This window comes from Oncorhynchus nerka, linkage group LG7 (assembly GCF_034236695.1).
Source record: "Oncorhynchus nerka isolate Pitt River linkage group LG7, Oner_Uvic_2.0, whole genome shotgun sequence".
Taxonomy (NCBI): Eukaryota; Metazoa; Chordata; class Actinopteri; order Salmoniformes; family Salmonidae; genus Oncorhynchus; species Oncorhynchus nerka.
The window spans coordinates 85,254,380-85,268,470 of record NC_088402.1 but is presented as its reverse complement, the minus strand read 5'-3'; the positions used below and the strand labels follow the sequence as shown (position 1 = coordinate 85,268,470).

At 39.4% G+C, this 14,091-nt stretch overlaps 1 protein-coding gene and 1 long non-coding RNA gene across 2 annotated transcripts; one reads left to right on the top strand and one right to left on the bottom strand.

Annotated features, from left to right (window-relative positions):
• The first annotated feature begins 203 nt into the window (after positions 1-203).
• On the top strand, positions 204-3,400 carry LOC115126365 (uncharacterized). Its single transcript, XR_003863137.2, has 2 exons — positions 204-512; positions 2,880-3,400. It is a non-coding gene; the product is annotated as an uncharacterized LOC115126365 (long non-coding RNA).
• Positions 3,401-7,233: 3,833 nt separating this feature from the next.
• LOC115126364 (tumor necrosis factor receptor superfamily member 5-like) lies at positions 7,234-12,533 on the bottom strand. The gene is made up of 9 exons (XM_029655972.2): positions 12,447-12,533; positions 11,928-12,021; positions 11,694-11,819; positions 11,419-11,574; positions 11,172-11,259; positions 10,891-11,054; positions 10,695-10,714; positions 10,422-10,464; positions 7,234-10,223 (listed from the first exon to the last, which is right to left on the bottom strand). Exons 1-9 carry the CDS (start codon positions 12,474-12,476, stop codon positions 10,183-10,185), a joined length of 762 nt encoding a protein of 253 aa, XP_029511832.1. The 5' UTR covers positions 12,477-12,533; the 3' UTR covers positions 7,234-10,182.
• Between the last annotated feature and the right edge of the window lie 1,558 nt (positions 12,534-14,091).

Here is a 14,091-nt window from a genome sequence, read left to right as displayed (position 1 = left end):
CTTCGTTTGCACTTTTGACCCCACAGCTGTGGGCGGGCTTTAGTGGGAGGTGTGGAGGATGCTTCTTCATTGGCCAGTCATTTTTTGAGTGTCAGTTTGGCTACAACCAATAGTGTTCAGCCTTTCTTTCCGATACAAAGGAAGTCATAGAGGACACATACGGTATTAATAAGGACTGTGTGGTGATGGCGTCTCAGGTAAGCAGCACTGGGCGGTCTTCCGTCCAACCTCTACATAGCTAGTAGTTCAGTGATGCAAACGAACTGGCTGTAAGCGTACGAGTGATGCGCGTTTGGAGCAATACTGGCTGCTGTGTCCAGGGGTCAGACAGTCGTTCACATGACAACAGAAGATAACCAATTTACTCGTTACAGCAGCGCGTCCCCTGAACGATAACGAAGAGGAAACGTTAGGAGAGAAGCCTGACACCGGAGGCACCGACAGTTTCAAGTTGGATATTAATAAGTGTCATTATCTGTCTTTACGTCGGTCACGGACTCGAGGGTGAGAAGGTGATGAAGTGTACTTCATGAGCTGTAACCGAAAAAAACTACTGGCATTTGGAAAGTTTGAGTTGAGGGAGAAAGTGTGGTGGAACAAATATTAGCATTGTTAAGTATCTTGCTAGTTGGGTCGAATTCTCTGTTAGCTAGCCAGAGAAATGTTGAGCAACATTAGCCAATTTATCTGATCAAATAATTGAGTTTATGGTGTGAAAATTAGCTTGCTAATAAAGTCAGACAGCTAACTTTAGCTATCTAACTTTACAACATCAGATGAGCTAACATTAATAACCTAACCAATAAGCTATAGTATTAACTGTTATACGACTCCATGCCATTCCTCAATTTATAACGCGTTAGTTGCTTACTGGACCCTGGCAATCTGTGTGAAACGTTAACTAGCTAACGAACTAACCACTATCTGTTAGCTAATGTTTTCCCTCTACAGTATGTGGTTAATTTTCAGAATGAGAGAATTAGGTGAAAATGAGTTGTTTCTTGTTAAACAAGTGTAGCAGGAGCTGGCATAAACTGGATGCCACTATAGAGGTGAAAGGAACACCACACACTTTCCCTCTTTCTCACTTTGTGAGAAACATTGTACATTGTAGAACAGATGTCCACAGGCAGAAAGTGTACAATGTAATAATGTGCAGTGTAGCCCAAAGATATAGTTTTTGTTGTGTTGAACTTGACAGTAACGTGTGTGAGAGAGAGAGAGAGAGAGAGAGATGGGGGGGATTATCCTTTTTTTACTCAGTGAAGTTATTTTTGCACACATGTAGCCTTGTGCACTTGATCAATGTCTATAGTGGCCACTATAATAGAGCAAAAATAGAATGCCTATTTGGTTCATAATATTTCTACTTTAAAATGTTTTTTCCTTTTTCCCCCCCAAGTGCAATATTATTGTATTGTGTTTTTTTTCAAGACTTGAGGGTCATTTGCAGTAAAGTCTAGGCAACAAATAACATTGGATTGCTTTCTTTACATTTTATAGCTGTGAGTTAGATTCACATGAACCACTTTTTATTTTACACACACTGATCATGTAGATCATATTCTTTGTTGTTTAATTAGTTAACCTCCATTTCCCCCTGCATGTTTCAGTGCAACAACAAAAAAGTGTTCACATTTTGGGCCCGCAGTTTCATCCCTGGTAGTTAGCTCCTACGATTCAGTGTCGGTTCATAATATTATACTATATTACATACATACCGTAGAATGATAAATCATGCAATTATTATTCTCAAGCTAACCAAAAGCATTTAGCTATGATCGCCTGTTTTCGCCATTTTAAGTTGAATTCATATAACTTTCTTTCATGGCAACTCATAAGCAGGCCATGTCCTATTTGTTTCATAGTCAATATATATATTTTTTATTTTACCTTTATTTAACCAGGCAAGTCAGTTAAGAACAAATTCTTATTTTCAGTATTATTATATATTATTATATTACAGTATAAAAGGGCTATAACTTTAATAGTGTCATCTATCCCTCTATATCTTACCCTAACTACCGTATAAAAGTACTGTAATTATAACAGTGTCATCTATCCCGCTATATCTTACCCTAACTACAGTATAAAAGTGATCGAACTATAATAGTGTCTATCCCTCTATCCCTGACACTAACTACAGTATAAAAGTGATCTAACTATAATAGTGTCTATCCTTCTATCCCTGACACTAACTACAGTATAAAAGTGATCTAACTATAACAGTGTCATCTATCCCTCTATCCCTGACACTAACTACAGTATAAAAGTGATCTAACTATAATAGTGTCTATCCCTCTATCCCTGACACTAACTACAGTATAAAAGTGATCTAACTATAATAGTGTCTATCCTTCTATCCCTGACACTAACTACAGTATAAAAGTGATCTAACTATAATAGTGTCTATCCCTCTATCCCTGACACTAACTACAGTATAAAGGTGATCTAACTATAATAGTGTCTATCCTTCTATCCCTGACACTAACTACAGTATAAAGGTGATCTAACTATAATAGTGTCTATCCTTCTATCCCTGACACTAACTACAGTATAAAAGTGATCTAACTATAATAGTGTCTATCCCTCTGCCTTTGAACCATAAAGGTGGACCAACATTTAAACTTAAACCAAATTAAAAAGAAACCAAAATTAAAGTAAAACCTTGAAGCTTCAGGTTACAAGACTCTTCAAACTAAAACTGACATCAGATCAAACAGAGCACAACACACATCTATTATTAAATATAAAACCTGTCACACTAAAATTAAACCAATGAAAAGCCACATTGGTATAGAAATCAAATAGTTCAAATGAGGAGCTGAAGTAACCTTGGTCACCTCACATACTTTTCTGTGTGTTTCTTGGTATTAAAGGTGGAGTTGATAGTGTGTCTATCAGAGGAGGACAGGAATCAGAGGGAGGTGGAGAAGGAGGTGCAGGAGAAGAGCCAGGAGATAGCTTGGATAGAAGTGGAGCTCCACAGGCTGAGAGATGCCAGCCCTGGGAGGGGTCCTGAACATGGAGGGTTCCCAGCCCTGTTGGACAGAGAAGCAACTCGATCTGAGACAGATTGAAAATGGAATTTATATGTTTAAATGAATGATTAGAATATTCCACCCTGAAAACATTTAATAACTGTACAATATGTCTTTATAGTATCTGAAACACAGACTGTCAGAGCAAAATTCGGTGCCGACCTGACTAGAGATTTGGGTGAGGACAGGGAGTACTTCTCAAGGTCTCCCTAATCTTTGTCGGCTGGGTAGTGATACAGTATGTGCCTAGGATACATACTGTTTGTGTGTGGAAGTATGTGCGCAGCTATAGAATTGATGTTTTTGTATTCTTGACTTTAGAACGTTCTCTGAATAAACGGTACTAGCCTTTTGCATAAGCTGAGTCTTTTACTAATTATTATTATACCCATGGTCTTACAAACCTCTGGGATTAGTCAAAGCTATTGATTGTTAGTAATTAGTAATTATCATTGGGATTGAACATTTTCTTAACACAGACACCAAGCCATACAGAATGAGGTTAACCCTGAGTAAACTCGTCAGAGTTAGGAATTCATTATTTGTTAACATTTTAATTATATAGGCTGCATGTAATGTTATCGTCTGGTATAAGACCTAAAACAGATCTAATCTTGCATGGGGGCCTTGTCTAAGTCTTGGAACATGGCCACAAACACAGCTCTTCAGAGTTACAGAGAATGCTGTGAACAGTGAGGAGGAAGACAACAGAGTGTCACTGAACAGATGAGAGAAGTGGAGAGAACCAACAAACCACTGATGAGGGAGTTAGAGGCTAGGATGAATCATGTGATCTCTTCTGGTGTGTACGCATGGAGATACAGTATCAAACACAACTTTTGAGCCTAAACTGGGGGAGGATTAGCCCACAATCCCAAATCAACCCTTAGCCCTCACCCCCTGAGATCTGAAATGTTTGGACAATCCTGTCAATAAAGGTGACACTCTTATTGTATGTTTTCCCAATCAATACTGTATTTGTACTCTGCAGGTACAGTGAGTTCCTTGTGTAGAACTGTGTCCATAAAGGAAGGAGAGCTGATCACTGCTAAAGGCCAGCAGGATGAGTTGAGACAACAGCTGAAGACAGGTTTGTCAAGCTACAGACCATGTCCAGGAAGATAGTAAAGGACAGGTTAGTCAAGCTACAGACCATGTCCAGGAAGATAGTAAAGGACAGGTTAGTCAAGCTACAGACCATGTCCAGGAAGATAGTGAAGGACAGGTTTGCCCAGCTACAGACCCTGTCCAGGAAGATAGTGAAGGACAGGTTTGCCCAGCTATCCAGAACGGTACAGTATGGACAGTAGGATCATGCATTGAGGGGGTAGATTTGTAGATGAGGCTAGATGTGTGAATCAGACCTAGGTCCTTTATCTTTAAATACTACAGCTGCTCATGATTTAGCTTAACTGGCAGGTAGTTGGCAATTTTGGGACTATTCAGTTGTTTCCATTGTGTCTAAATATAGCACAACACTTTATGTTCAGTTCACCTGTTTACATGACAGTATGAGGAACTAACTCATGGTAATGGAGGAGGAGAATGACACCCTGATGCAGGTTGCGACACACCTTTCCAGTTACTTCATCAGATAACTTTGTTTATACTCTACACTTCCTCTTAAAGAGACAAAGGTAGAAAACCGGAATACTTGTGTGTCTGTGTAGAATAGAATAGAATACAGCATAACTACCATGTGTGCTGTTGGAAACTTGCTGTGTTTGTGACTTTTACAATAAGAGTCAAAACATCCTCTTTCTAACCACAGAACATAAGTGAACCCCTGCCTCTCCAGTCTGAAACATGGCTACACCTCTTTCTGCTTAAGTCTGGTTCTTTGTGGTTCTTTGTGAAAAGCCTTGCAAAACACTTAATGATACCAAAATACATTATAGTGTGATGTAACTTTTGCTCATGGATGTCTAAGAAAATAGACTAGGGCAAGTGCATTGATTATGTCAAGCAATGCTTCAATGAGAAACCTCAAAGACTGGCAGGTATTGTAAAAGAAAGGGTTTAGATAATGTATCTCCAGCAACACAGGGCTTACATCTGGTCACAAGATAGGTTGTACTTCCCTCTAGTGGCAGTAGCATTAACAGAAATGAACTCAAATGTCTAATGTCAAGCCAATATCAATACAAACATATTTCTCATTGATCCATTTACTGTGCAATCCTCCAGGCTTTTTGTCTTTGTGAGAAGTCTTACACAGAAAGGGTGTAGATCACAGGAGGTTGGTGGCACCTTAATTGGGGAGGATGGGCTCATGGTAAGGCCTGGAGCTGAATCTGTAGAATGGTATCAAATACATCAAAAACGTGGCTCCCATGTGTTTGATGCCATTCCATTTGCTCTGTTCCAGACATTATTATGAGCCGTCCTCCCCTCAGCAGCCTCCACTGGTGTAGATAATGTATCTCCAGCATCATAGGTCTGTCTTTAACTCTGAATTGTGAAGGGAATCATTCAGTGATCATCATCAAATGTGATCATCAAAATCAAATATGATTTGATCGTTAGACCTTGTAGATGTATGGAGGCTCAGAATCCCTGCTTCCCCAGGAACAGTAGCTACTAGGGATCATAATAAACGTGTCTTCAATGAGAGATCCTGAAAGTGGTTGAGTCAAGTGAAGCGACTCATAACAATCTTCCAACTGATCCTTTATTCTGACTGATGCCACAGAATGTTACAGCTCCAATCATATTATTTTACAGAACCACAAGAGGATTGTCACAAATGTAATCATATTATCAGTTGACTCTGTCCATGTCCTTATCACCATGTCAGCATGTGCTAGAATATAATATACTTGTTTTGGTGAGTCTGCACACTAGTGAGTCCGTTGAAACAAAATAAGTGTATTATTTAGAAAGAGCATACAACCGGTCACTGGCTAGGTTGTACTGACCTCTACTGTCGGTAGCATTAACATATATTAACTAAGACTAAACAGGAAGCAGCTGAGTTCAATGTAAAAGAAAGGGTTTAGATGATGTATCTCCAGCAACACAGGGCTTACATACGGTCATAGGATAGGTTGTACTGCCCTCTAGTGTCAGTAGCATTAACAGACATGAACTAAATCTAATGTCAATACAAGGTATTTGTCATTGATCCACTAGGTTGTAGTCCAGTTGCTGGAGGAAGTGTTCCAGAAGAAACAGGAAGCAGCTGAGGTTAAAGGTCAAACGAAGCAGCTCACCTGGGCACTGAAAGTGGAGAGAGAAGTCCAGAGGAGAGAGGTCCATGTCTGCCAGGAGACCATTGACTCTCTGAACCTGCAGAGCAACAACAGCCTAGTGGTCCTGGAGTAATTACAGACCAGGACATGACTGACCTCTCTCCTCACTCATAGTAATCTGGAGTACAGACCAGGGTATTACTGACCTCTCTCCTCATTCATAGTAATCTGGAGTACAGACCAGGACATGACTGACCTCTCTCCTCATTCATAGTAACCTGGATACAGATCAGGACATGACTGACCTCTCTCCTCATTCATAGTAATCTGGAGTACAGACCAGGGTATGACTGACCTCTCTCCTCATTCATAGTAATCTGGAGTACAGACCAGGACATGACTGACCTCTCCTCATTCATAGTAACCTGGATACAGACCAGGACTGACCTCTCTCCTCATTCATAGTAATCTGGAGTACAGACCAGGACATGACTGACCTCTCTCCTCATTCATTGTAATCTGGAGTACAGACCAGGGTATGACTGACCTCTCTCCTCATTCATAGTAATCTGGAGTACAGACCAGGGTATGACTGACCTCTCTCCTCATTCATAGTAATCTGGAGTACAGACCAGGACATGACTGACCTCACTCCTCATTCATAGTAATCTGGAGTACAGACCAGGACATGACTGACCTCTCTCCTCATTCATAGTAATCTGGAGTACAGACCAGGGTATGACTGACCTCTCTCCTCATTCATAGTAATCTGGAGTACAGACCAGGGTATGACTGACCTCACTCCTCATTCATAGTAATCTGGAGTACAGACCAGGGTATGACTGACCTCTCTCCTCATTCATAGTAATCTGGAGTACAGACCAGGACATGACTGACCTCTCTCCTCATTCATAGTCATCCTTATCATGCTGTCACCGTAAGCAATGATCTAGTAACCAATGATGTAGTTATATAAAGAACAGAAAGGCCTGGACACTGTATAGGCTCCTTAATTAATACCACCTTTAATGACAACAGTTAAACCCTTTTTTTTATCTAGACTTTAATAGGCCAGCACCTACAGTACCACTCCAAAGTTTGGACACACCTACTCATTCATGGGTTTTTCTTTATATTTACTATTTTCTACATTGGATGTCTTCACTATTATTGTACAAACTATGAAATAACACATATGGAATCACGTAGTAACCAAAAAAAGTGTTAAACAAATCCAAATATAGTTTATGTTTGAGATTCTTCAAAGTAGGCACCCTTTGCCTTGATGACAGCTTTGCACACTCTTGGCATTATCTCAACTAGCTTCCTGAAGTAGTCACCTGGAGTGTGCCTTGTTAAAAGGACATTTGTGGAATTTATTTCCTTCTTAATGCGTTTGAGCCAATCAGTTGTGTTGTGACAAGGTATGGGTGGTATACAGAAGATAGCCCTATTTGGTAAAGAACGGCAAGGTAAAAACAGCTCAAATAAGCAAAGAGAAACAACAGTCCATACGGAACAATTAGAATGGTTCTCGTCTGCACTAAAAGAAACTTTCAGCGCTATGATGAAACTTGCTCTCATGAGGACCGACACAGGAAAGGAAGACCCAGAGTTAACTCTGCTGCAGAGGATAAGTGCATTAGAGTTACCAGCCTCAGAAATTGCAGCCCAAATAAATGCTTCACATAGTTAAACAGACACATCTTCATATCAACTGTTCAGAGGAGACTACGTGAATGAGGCCTCCATGGTCAAATGACTGCAACAAAAAAAAAAAACACTACTAAAAGGACACCAATAAGAAGAATAGACTTCTTTGGGCCAAGAAACACGAGCAATGGACATTAGACCGGTGGAAATCAGTCTTTTAGTCAGATGAGACCAAATCTGAAATGTTTTGTTCCAACCTCCGTGTCTTTGTGAGACAGAGTAGGTGAGCGGATGATCTCTGCATGTGTGGTTCCCACATGTGTGGTTTATTTAGAATTCAAGGTACACTTAACCAGTATGGCTACCACAGCAATACGCTTAGTGGGACTATCATTTGTTTTTCTACAGGACAATAATCCAACACACCTCCAAGCTGTGTAAGAGCTATTCGACCAAGGAGAGTGATGAAGTGCTGCATCAGATGACCTAGCCTACACAATCACCTGACCTGAACCCAATTGAGATGGTTTGAGATGAGTTGGACCGCAGAGTGAAGGAAATGCAGCCAACAAGACTGTTGGAAACACATTCCAGGTGAAGCTGGTTGAGAGAATGCCAAGAGTTTACAAAGCTGGCAAAGGGTCGCTACTTTGAAGAATCTAAAATACAATTAAATTTGGTTAACACATGATTCCATATGTCATTTCATAGTGTTGATGTCTTCACTATTATTCTACAATGTAGAAAATAGTAAAAATAAAGAAAAAAACATTAATGAGTAGGTGTCAACTTTTGACTGGTACTGTAAGTTTTAAAGGATGTGCGTGTGACCACAAACATTTCTATAACAATCATGCAAGGCATTAATAGTAAGGCATACATAATGAAGGATTCATAAAGAGTTTATGTCATGTCTTCCAGCATAAGAGGCTGAGATTGAAGATCATCCAGGCGGTGTTCTCTTCTCCTGGAGCCAAACACCCCCAGACTGCCCCCTGAAGGACAGCTTGTTACATGTTTTTGAATGTTGAGCTTTAACCAAGCATATACTTTGAAGATTTGGGGCCATTTTAATGTAGACATGCATGTCATCCGCAAAACTGGAAGAGGACCCCAAGTCATCTGACTACATGACCAAGTGGAAGTAGGCAGAGGATGAACAGGGTGGGGACACCACAGGTGACTGAGTGGACATGCACTCTTCTACAATACTTATTCTGCATTTTAATGTGAGAGAGTGGAAGCCATTCAGGATAGTTCCTGAAATATTGTCTTTACACCCTTCTGTGATCCATACAGTCTATAGTGAAGTTGTATCTGTTTGTTGATGTCCTCGTCTACTTCTATGAGCCTGATCTTGATGTTCTTGTAGTGTAAAGTTATCCATTTAACCATGTTTGACGATGTTTCTCATTTCTGGGGAACCTTCTCCAAACGAATGCTGCATCCTGCACCAGTATCCAGTAATCTGTGTCTCAAGATATTATCAAGTCCCGTTTGGAGTTCCATAGTCTGGGCTGACATAGATGTTGTGGTCTTGAAGTTATACACACATTTGACTTCCCCCTGGGCAGAGCTGAGGGTTCTCACCTCCCGAAGCTGTTTCCTAGCAATGTGAAGCTAATTTATACTCATCACATGCTCTTTTCCATTTTAGACCAGTCTGTAGGCAGAGCAGAGGGTTCTCGGCTACTGAAGCTGTTACCTAGCAAGGTGAAGCTAATTTATACTCATCACATGGTCCTTTCCATTTTAGACCAGTCTGTAGGCAGAGCAGAGGGTTCTCGGCTACTAAAGCTGTTACCTAGCAAGGTGAAGCTAATTTATACTCATCACATGGTCCTTCCCATTTTAGACCAGTCTGTAGGCAGAGCAGAGGGTTCTCAGCTACTGAAGCTGTTTCCTAGCAAGGTGAAGCTAATTTATACTCATCACATGGTCCTTCCCATTTTAGACCAGTCTGTAGGCAGAGCAGAGGGTTCTCAGCTACTGAAGCTGTTTCCTAGCAAGGTGAAGCTAATTTATACTCATCACATGGTCCTTTCCATTTTAGACCAGTCTGTAGGCTGTAGGCAGAAGCTGATATGTGACCTCCCCTCTGAAGCATCTTACCAGTGGTGCCCACACAAAAAGCTAGCTATTCGGTGACACAAGTGGGAACAGTTCAGGCTGAGGAGTAAGTTTCAAACATCCCCATGTGATACAAAGGCACAGTGGTCCTTATACCAACCAGATTCTACAATATAAAATTTAACATGTAGTGTTAAGATTTACTAGAGATGGCTGGACCAGCCAGATTACACACCGTTGACTCCCTGACTGTGACGGGGGCTTGAATCTGGGGAGAGAAGTCATTTGTAATTTATCAGTAATTCATTTACATAGCTTGTCCTATATTCTTGTATCATATCATTGGTCTTATCATTGATGACTTGAAGTTATAAACCATATACATTTACTTATAAATATGTTTGAAATTCTTTTAACTCAAACTATTGTGTACACATATTTAGAAAACCTTGAAGGTGTGCCTTACCGTTTCCCCCAGACAGCATTGGTATTTCCTGATCTGGGGATGCCTATCAGATAGAAACAGTAATTAGTCATTCACATTGGGCCAGTTTCCCAGACAGAGATTACACTCAGTCCTGCACTAAGAAGCACATTCAATGGAGATTAAATGGACAAAATGCTTAAAAAGGCGTAATCTCTATCTGGAAAACTGGCTCAATAAATTCAAATTTCAGTCAGAAGAAAGCACAAAGTAATACAACATGATGAAATATATTCATTGATTTCCAAAACATACCTGTGTAGGTATTTGAGAGCCTATAAAAAAGACAGATGTTCAATATTGTAATAAACATACCATGTAACCATGACGATAACAAACAGTAGTAATCTACTCTATATGAGAAGTAAAACATGTAGCATTCACAGAGTAAACTGAATATCACAGGCAATGAAAACAATGAATGGTACAAATACAATTCCAGTCATCTTACCCAAGTTTTTTATATTTCTCCCTATTTCTCTTCTCCTCATAAATATACAAACACCAGCTATGGTGCCTATCAGGAAAAATAGAACACCAGCTATGATTCCAGCTGTGAGAAGTGAGGAAACTCCACATTCTGAATCCAACCAAGGAGTTTCCAAGAATTTACATCTATGTTAAAGACATAAACAGAGGTATGTTTTTTAAAGTTTCTATTTGAGTATATTAATGTATTTATATCTTCAGGGGAATAACCTTTTGAACTAACTAATAAATGTCCACACTTACTCTGTATGTGGTTGACAAGATGTTAATGATCCATCTGAATAAGTTTTACCAGGGCAGTCAGCACACACAGTATCTGTAGATGTTGTTCCTGCAGAAATACATGTTGAAATATTAATGAAAATCACATTTGTTCCCCCCTTTATTTTTAATTCCATTAACTGTAATGATGATTCACAATGAAGTTAACAACTTGACTCAATTGAATTATGACAACACAATTAGTATTATGATGAAACAGAAGACCAACCTGTGTGACTGATGTATTGACCAGGTTTACAGCTGATGTGTCTCTGGGCTGCTCTACAACCATCCTTAGTTGGGTCTAGACAGTAGAACCCCTCCAGTGTCCCACAGACAGTGTCTGATGAAGGTCTACATGGCTGCTTTACCTTCAAACCCAAACCTATGGAGAAAACATGTCACTTGGTATCTGAAGCTAAATGTAAAGCCTGATGTATTTCATTAAAACAGCTGATATAGTAAAGTAGCTCAGTGTTTATGCCCAGAACACAGAATTCTCACCTGGATCACATGTGGTACAGTTGTTGCATGTTGTTTTATCACTGGGCTCATCAAGGAAGGTGGAGTCAATACAGGGCACACAGGAAGTGAATGTAGATGTAGTACAATGACTATTTACACGATATCCTGTTGAAAAGAAAAACAGAAAGTAATGACCTTTTGGTATTATTATCATATTTATTATTGTTTTTATGATTATAATTAACTCCTCATAAAAATACACAAAGTCCTTACCAGGCCTACACATTCTGCAATATCTGTCACCTATTTTATAGATGAAGCGATCATATGTGAGACAGGGTTCAATGTTTAGAAGTATAAAATGTATCTGCAAATAGAGAAGAAATAAATCACCACCATACATTACATTTAAAGATATGACACCAAACCCAAGATAACCTGATATCTGCAAATCCAGTCAATAAATGTTACTGAAATGTACTTCTCTCTACCATGTTTGTTTCTACAAGGTTTCAGTAAAATTGAAACTAAGACTAGTGTAATGACTCTGGGTTTATACGTGAGGATATCAACTCTGCCGTTCGAGCTTGCTTTTGGGGCACAGTCGATAGGGCGCTGGACTTCGGGCTAGAAGGTTGAGGGTTCGAGACCTGCTCCCTGCCTGTTTCATTACACTATATAGTAGGCTAATAACTTTGATTCATATTTCATAAAGGAAATATTTACATTGATAATTTGTTTTTTTAAACAAGACAAGCCACAAAATGTGCAAATCAGAAATTTCTCTCTTACAGTCCATGTCAAGGTTTCAAACGGTGCCATGGTTCCTCGATCATCTCCAACTCACTGGAAGACCCACACACTGGATTTGTGAAGTTCTTAGGAGTTTTGAAGTATCCAGATGAACTGACCTGTGGACTTCATGTATTTTAGTACATGTACTGTATAGTAAGAATAGTTCAATTATATTCTTCATAAATATTGCACACTGCCCTGTTACTAAATATAATATAGTAATATACGTTTACTGGCCACCCTTGAGTTATCAGTCACCACCATCAATAGTGAATGAAACTGAACCATAATAAAATATAACCTTTCAATTTGAAAATTATGTCTTGGTGAATTGAATCACTGCAGCAAAAAAACCTGTAATAAACTAATTATCAACTTTGAGAAATTTGCAAATAGTTAAAGAATGGTGGCCTCTTGTGGTGATGTAGCAATGTCCGTTCTACGAAAGACAGCGCAGTATGAAGACAGACTTAAACTGATTCACCAATAGAAATCCGATCACACTGTAACTGATAGTTAGACTTACAGGTTATGTCGTTGTCTTTTGTTTGAATTGTTTATGTGTCCGCTGTGCGGGGGAAATGATAATACAAGCGGAACTACGTAGCTAATACTGTTGTAACGGGGATCCTTATTGTAGCAACACACTTTTGGAGGGAAGGCAATCCCGCGCTGTGTTAGCTAAGTTTTCATGTCATCGGGTGTAGTTCATAAAGGTTGAAGCGTGTATGTTAGGATGAAGTGTGAATTCATGCCAGGAATAATAAGTGTGAAGTTTGATTTCCTCCCTTCTGTAATAAGCAGCCAATGAGGTATTTTTCCTTTATTCATGTGTTTAATCTGATACTGTTAAAGCTCCGGCTAAACTGTTATGTATGTAAGCACTTCAGAGTTATACCAAGCTAATAAGTCACTCCTAAGATAAGGTTGTAAGAGTGTGCTTAACTGTATTTTTCATTTACTTTATAGTTCTCACGGAAGGTGATACTTCTGACTAAAACTACAGAATAAAGCCGCCAGGAATGGTTGTGCTCGTGGTTACTGAAGGGAGCTACACACACACTTGTAGGTGATGTCATGGCGACTCATGCGTAGAAACACGTAAATCGGGTCTAACTGGCGTCTCAAGACGATCTGCGCAAGTGCAAGCCGTCAAATCAAAGACACTTTCGATATAAAGTAGTTTTTGACAAAAATATAAACGTGTCAGTTTATCACTTTCACTAGGTTCGAGTAATAACATGTTCAACTAAAGACATTAGCTCCAATCTAGGTTGTGCCTTTAGATTGAGATAATTTACAACCTTCTCAAATTGATTTCTCAAACCCTGGCCTGGGGCCTCATTTATAAACCGTGCATATGTACGAAACGGACCCTAAAACACACGTGTGTCAGTTTAAGCAAAAGTTGTCATTTTATAAAAACTGAACTTGACATGAAAATGTGCTCATCTTCTCACAAACTTTAGACCATGCTTATGCACAGTTTCTAGTGGTTGAAGTTTAGCATTGAAAACAGGCAAGTAGACTAGTACTTTGTACAAGTGGGGGATATTATGGACAGGCTTATTCATAACAATAAACAGGTTAATAACAAGATGCAATCATTTGCCATTAATGTGAAGAGAGGAAGACTCCATTT

What these genes read in the sequence shown, in the direction of transcription:
- LOC115126364 (XM_029655972.2), bottom strand. Translation starts at nt 12,476, where the DNA reads ATGGCACCGTTTGAAACCTTGACATGGACT. An exon ending in TTGAAACCTTGACATGGACT is followed by an intron (nt 12,022 to 12,446) that starts GTAAGAGAGAAA and finishes CTCTATTTGCAG; the next exon opens with ATACATTTTATACTTCTAAA. An exon ending in TTGCAGAATGTGTAGGCCTG is followed by an intron (nt 11,820 to 11,927) that starts GTAAGGACTTTG and finishes TCTTTTCAACAG; the next exon opens with GATATCGTGTAAATAGTCAT.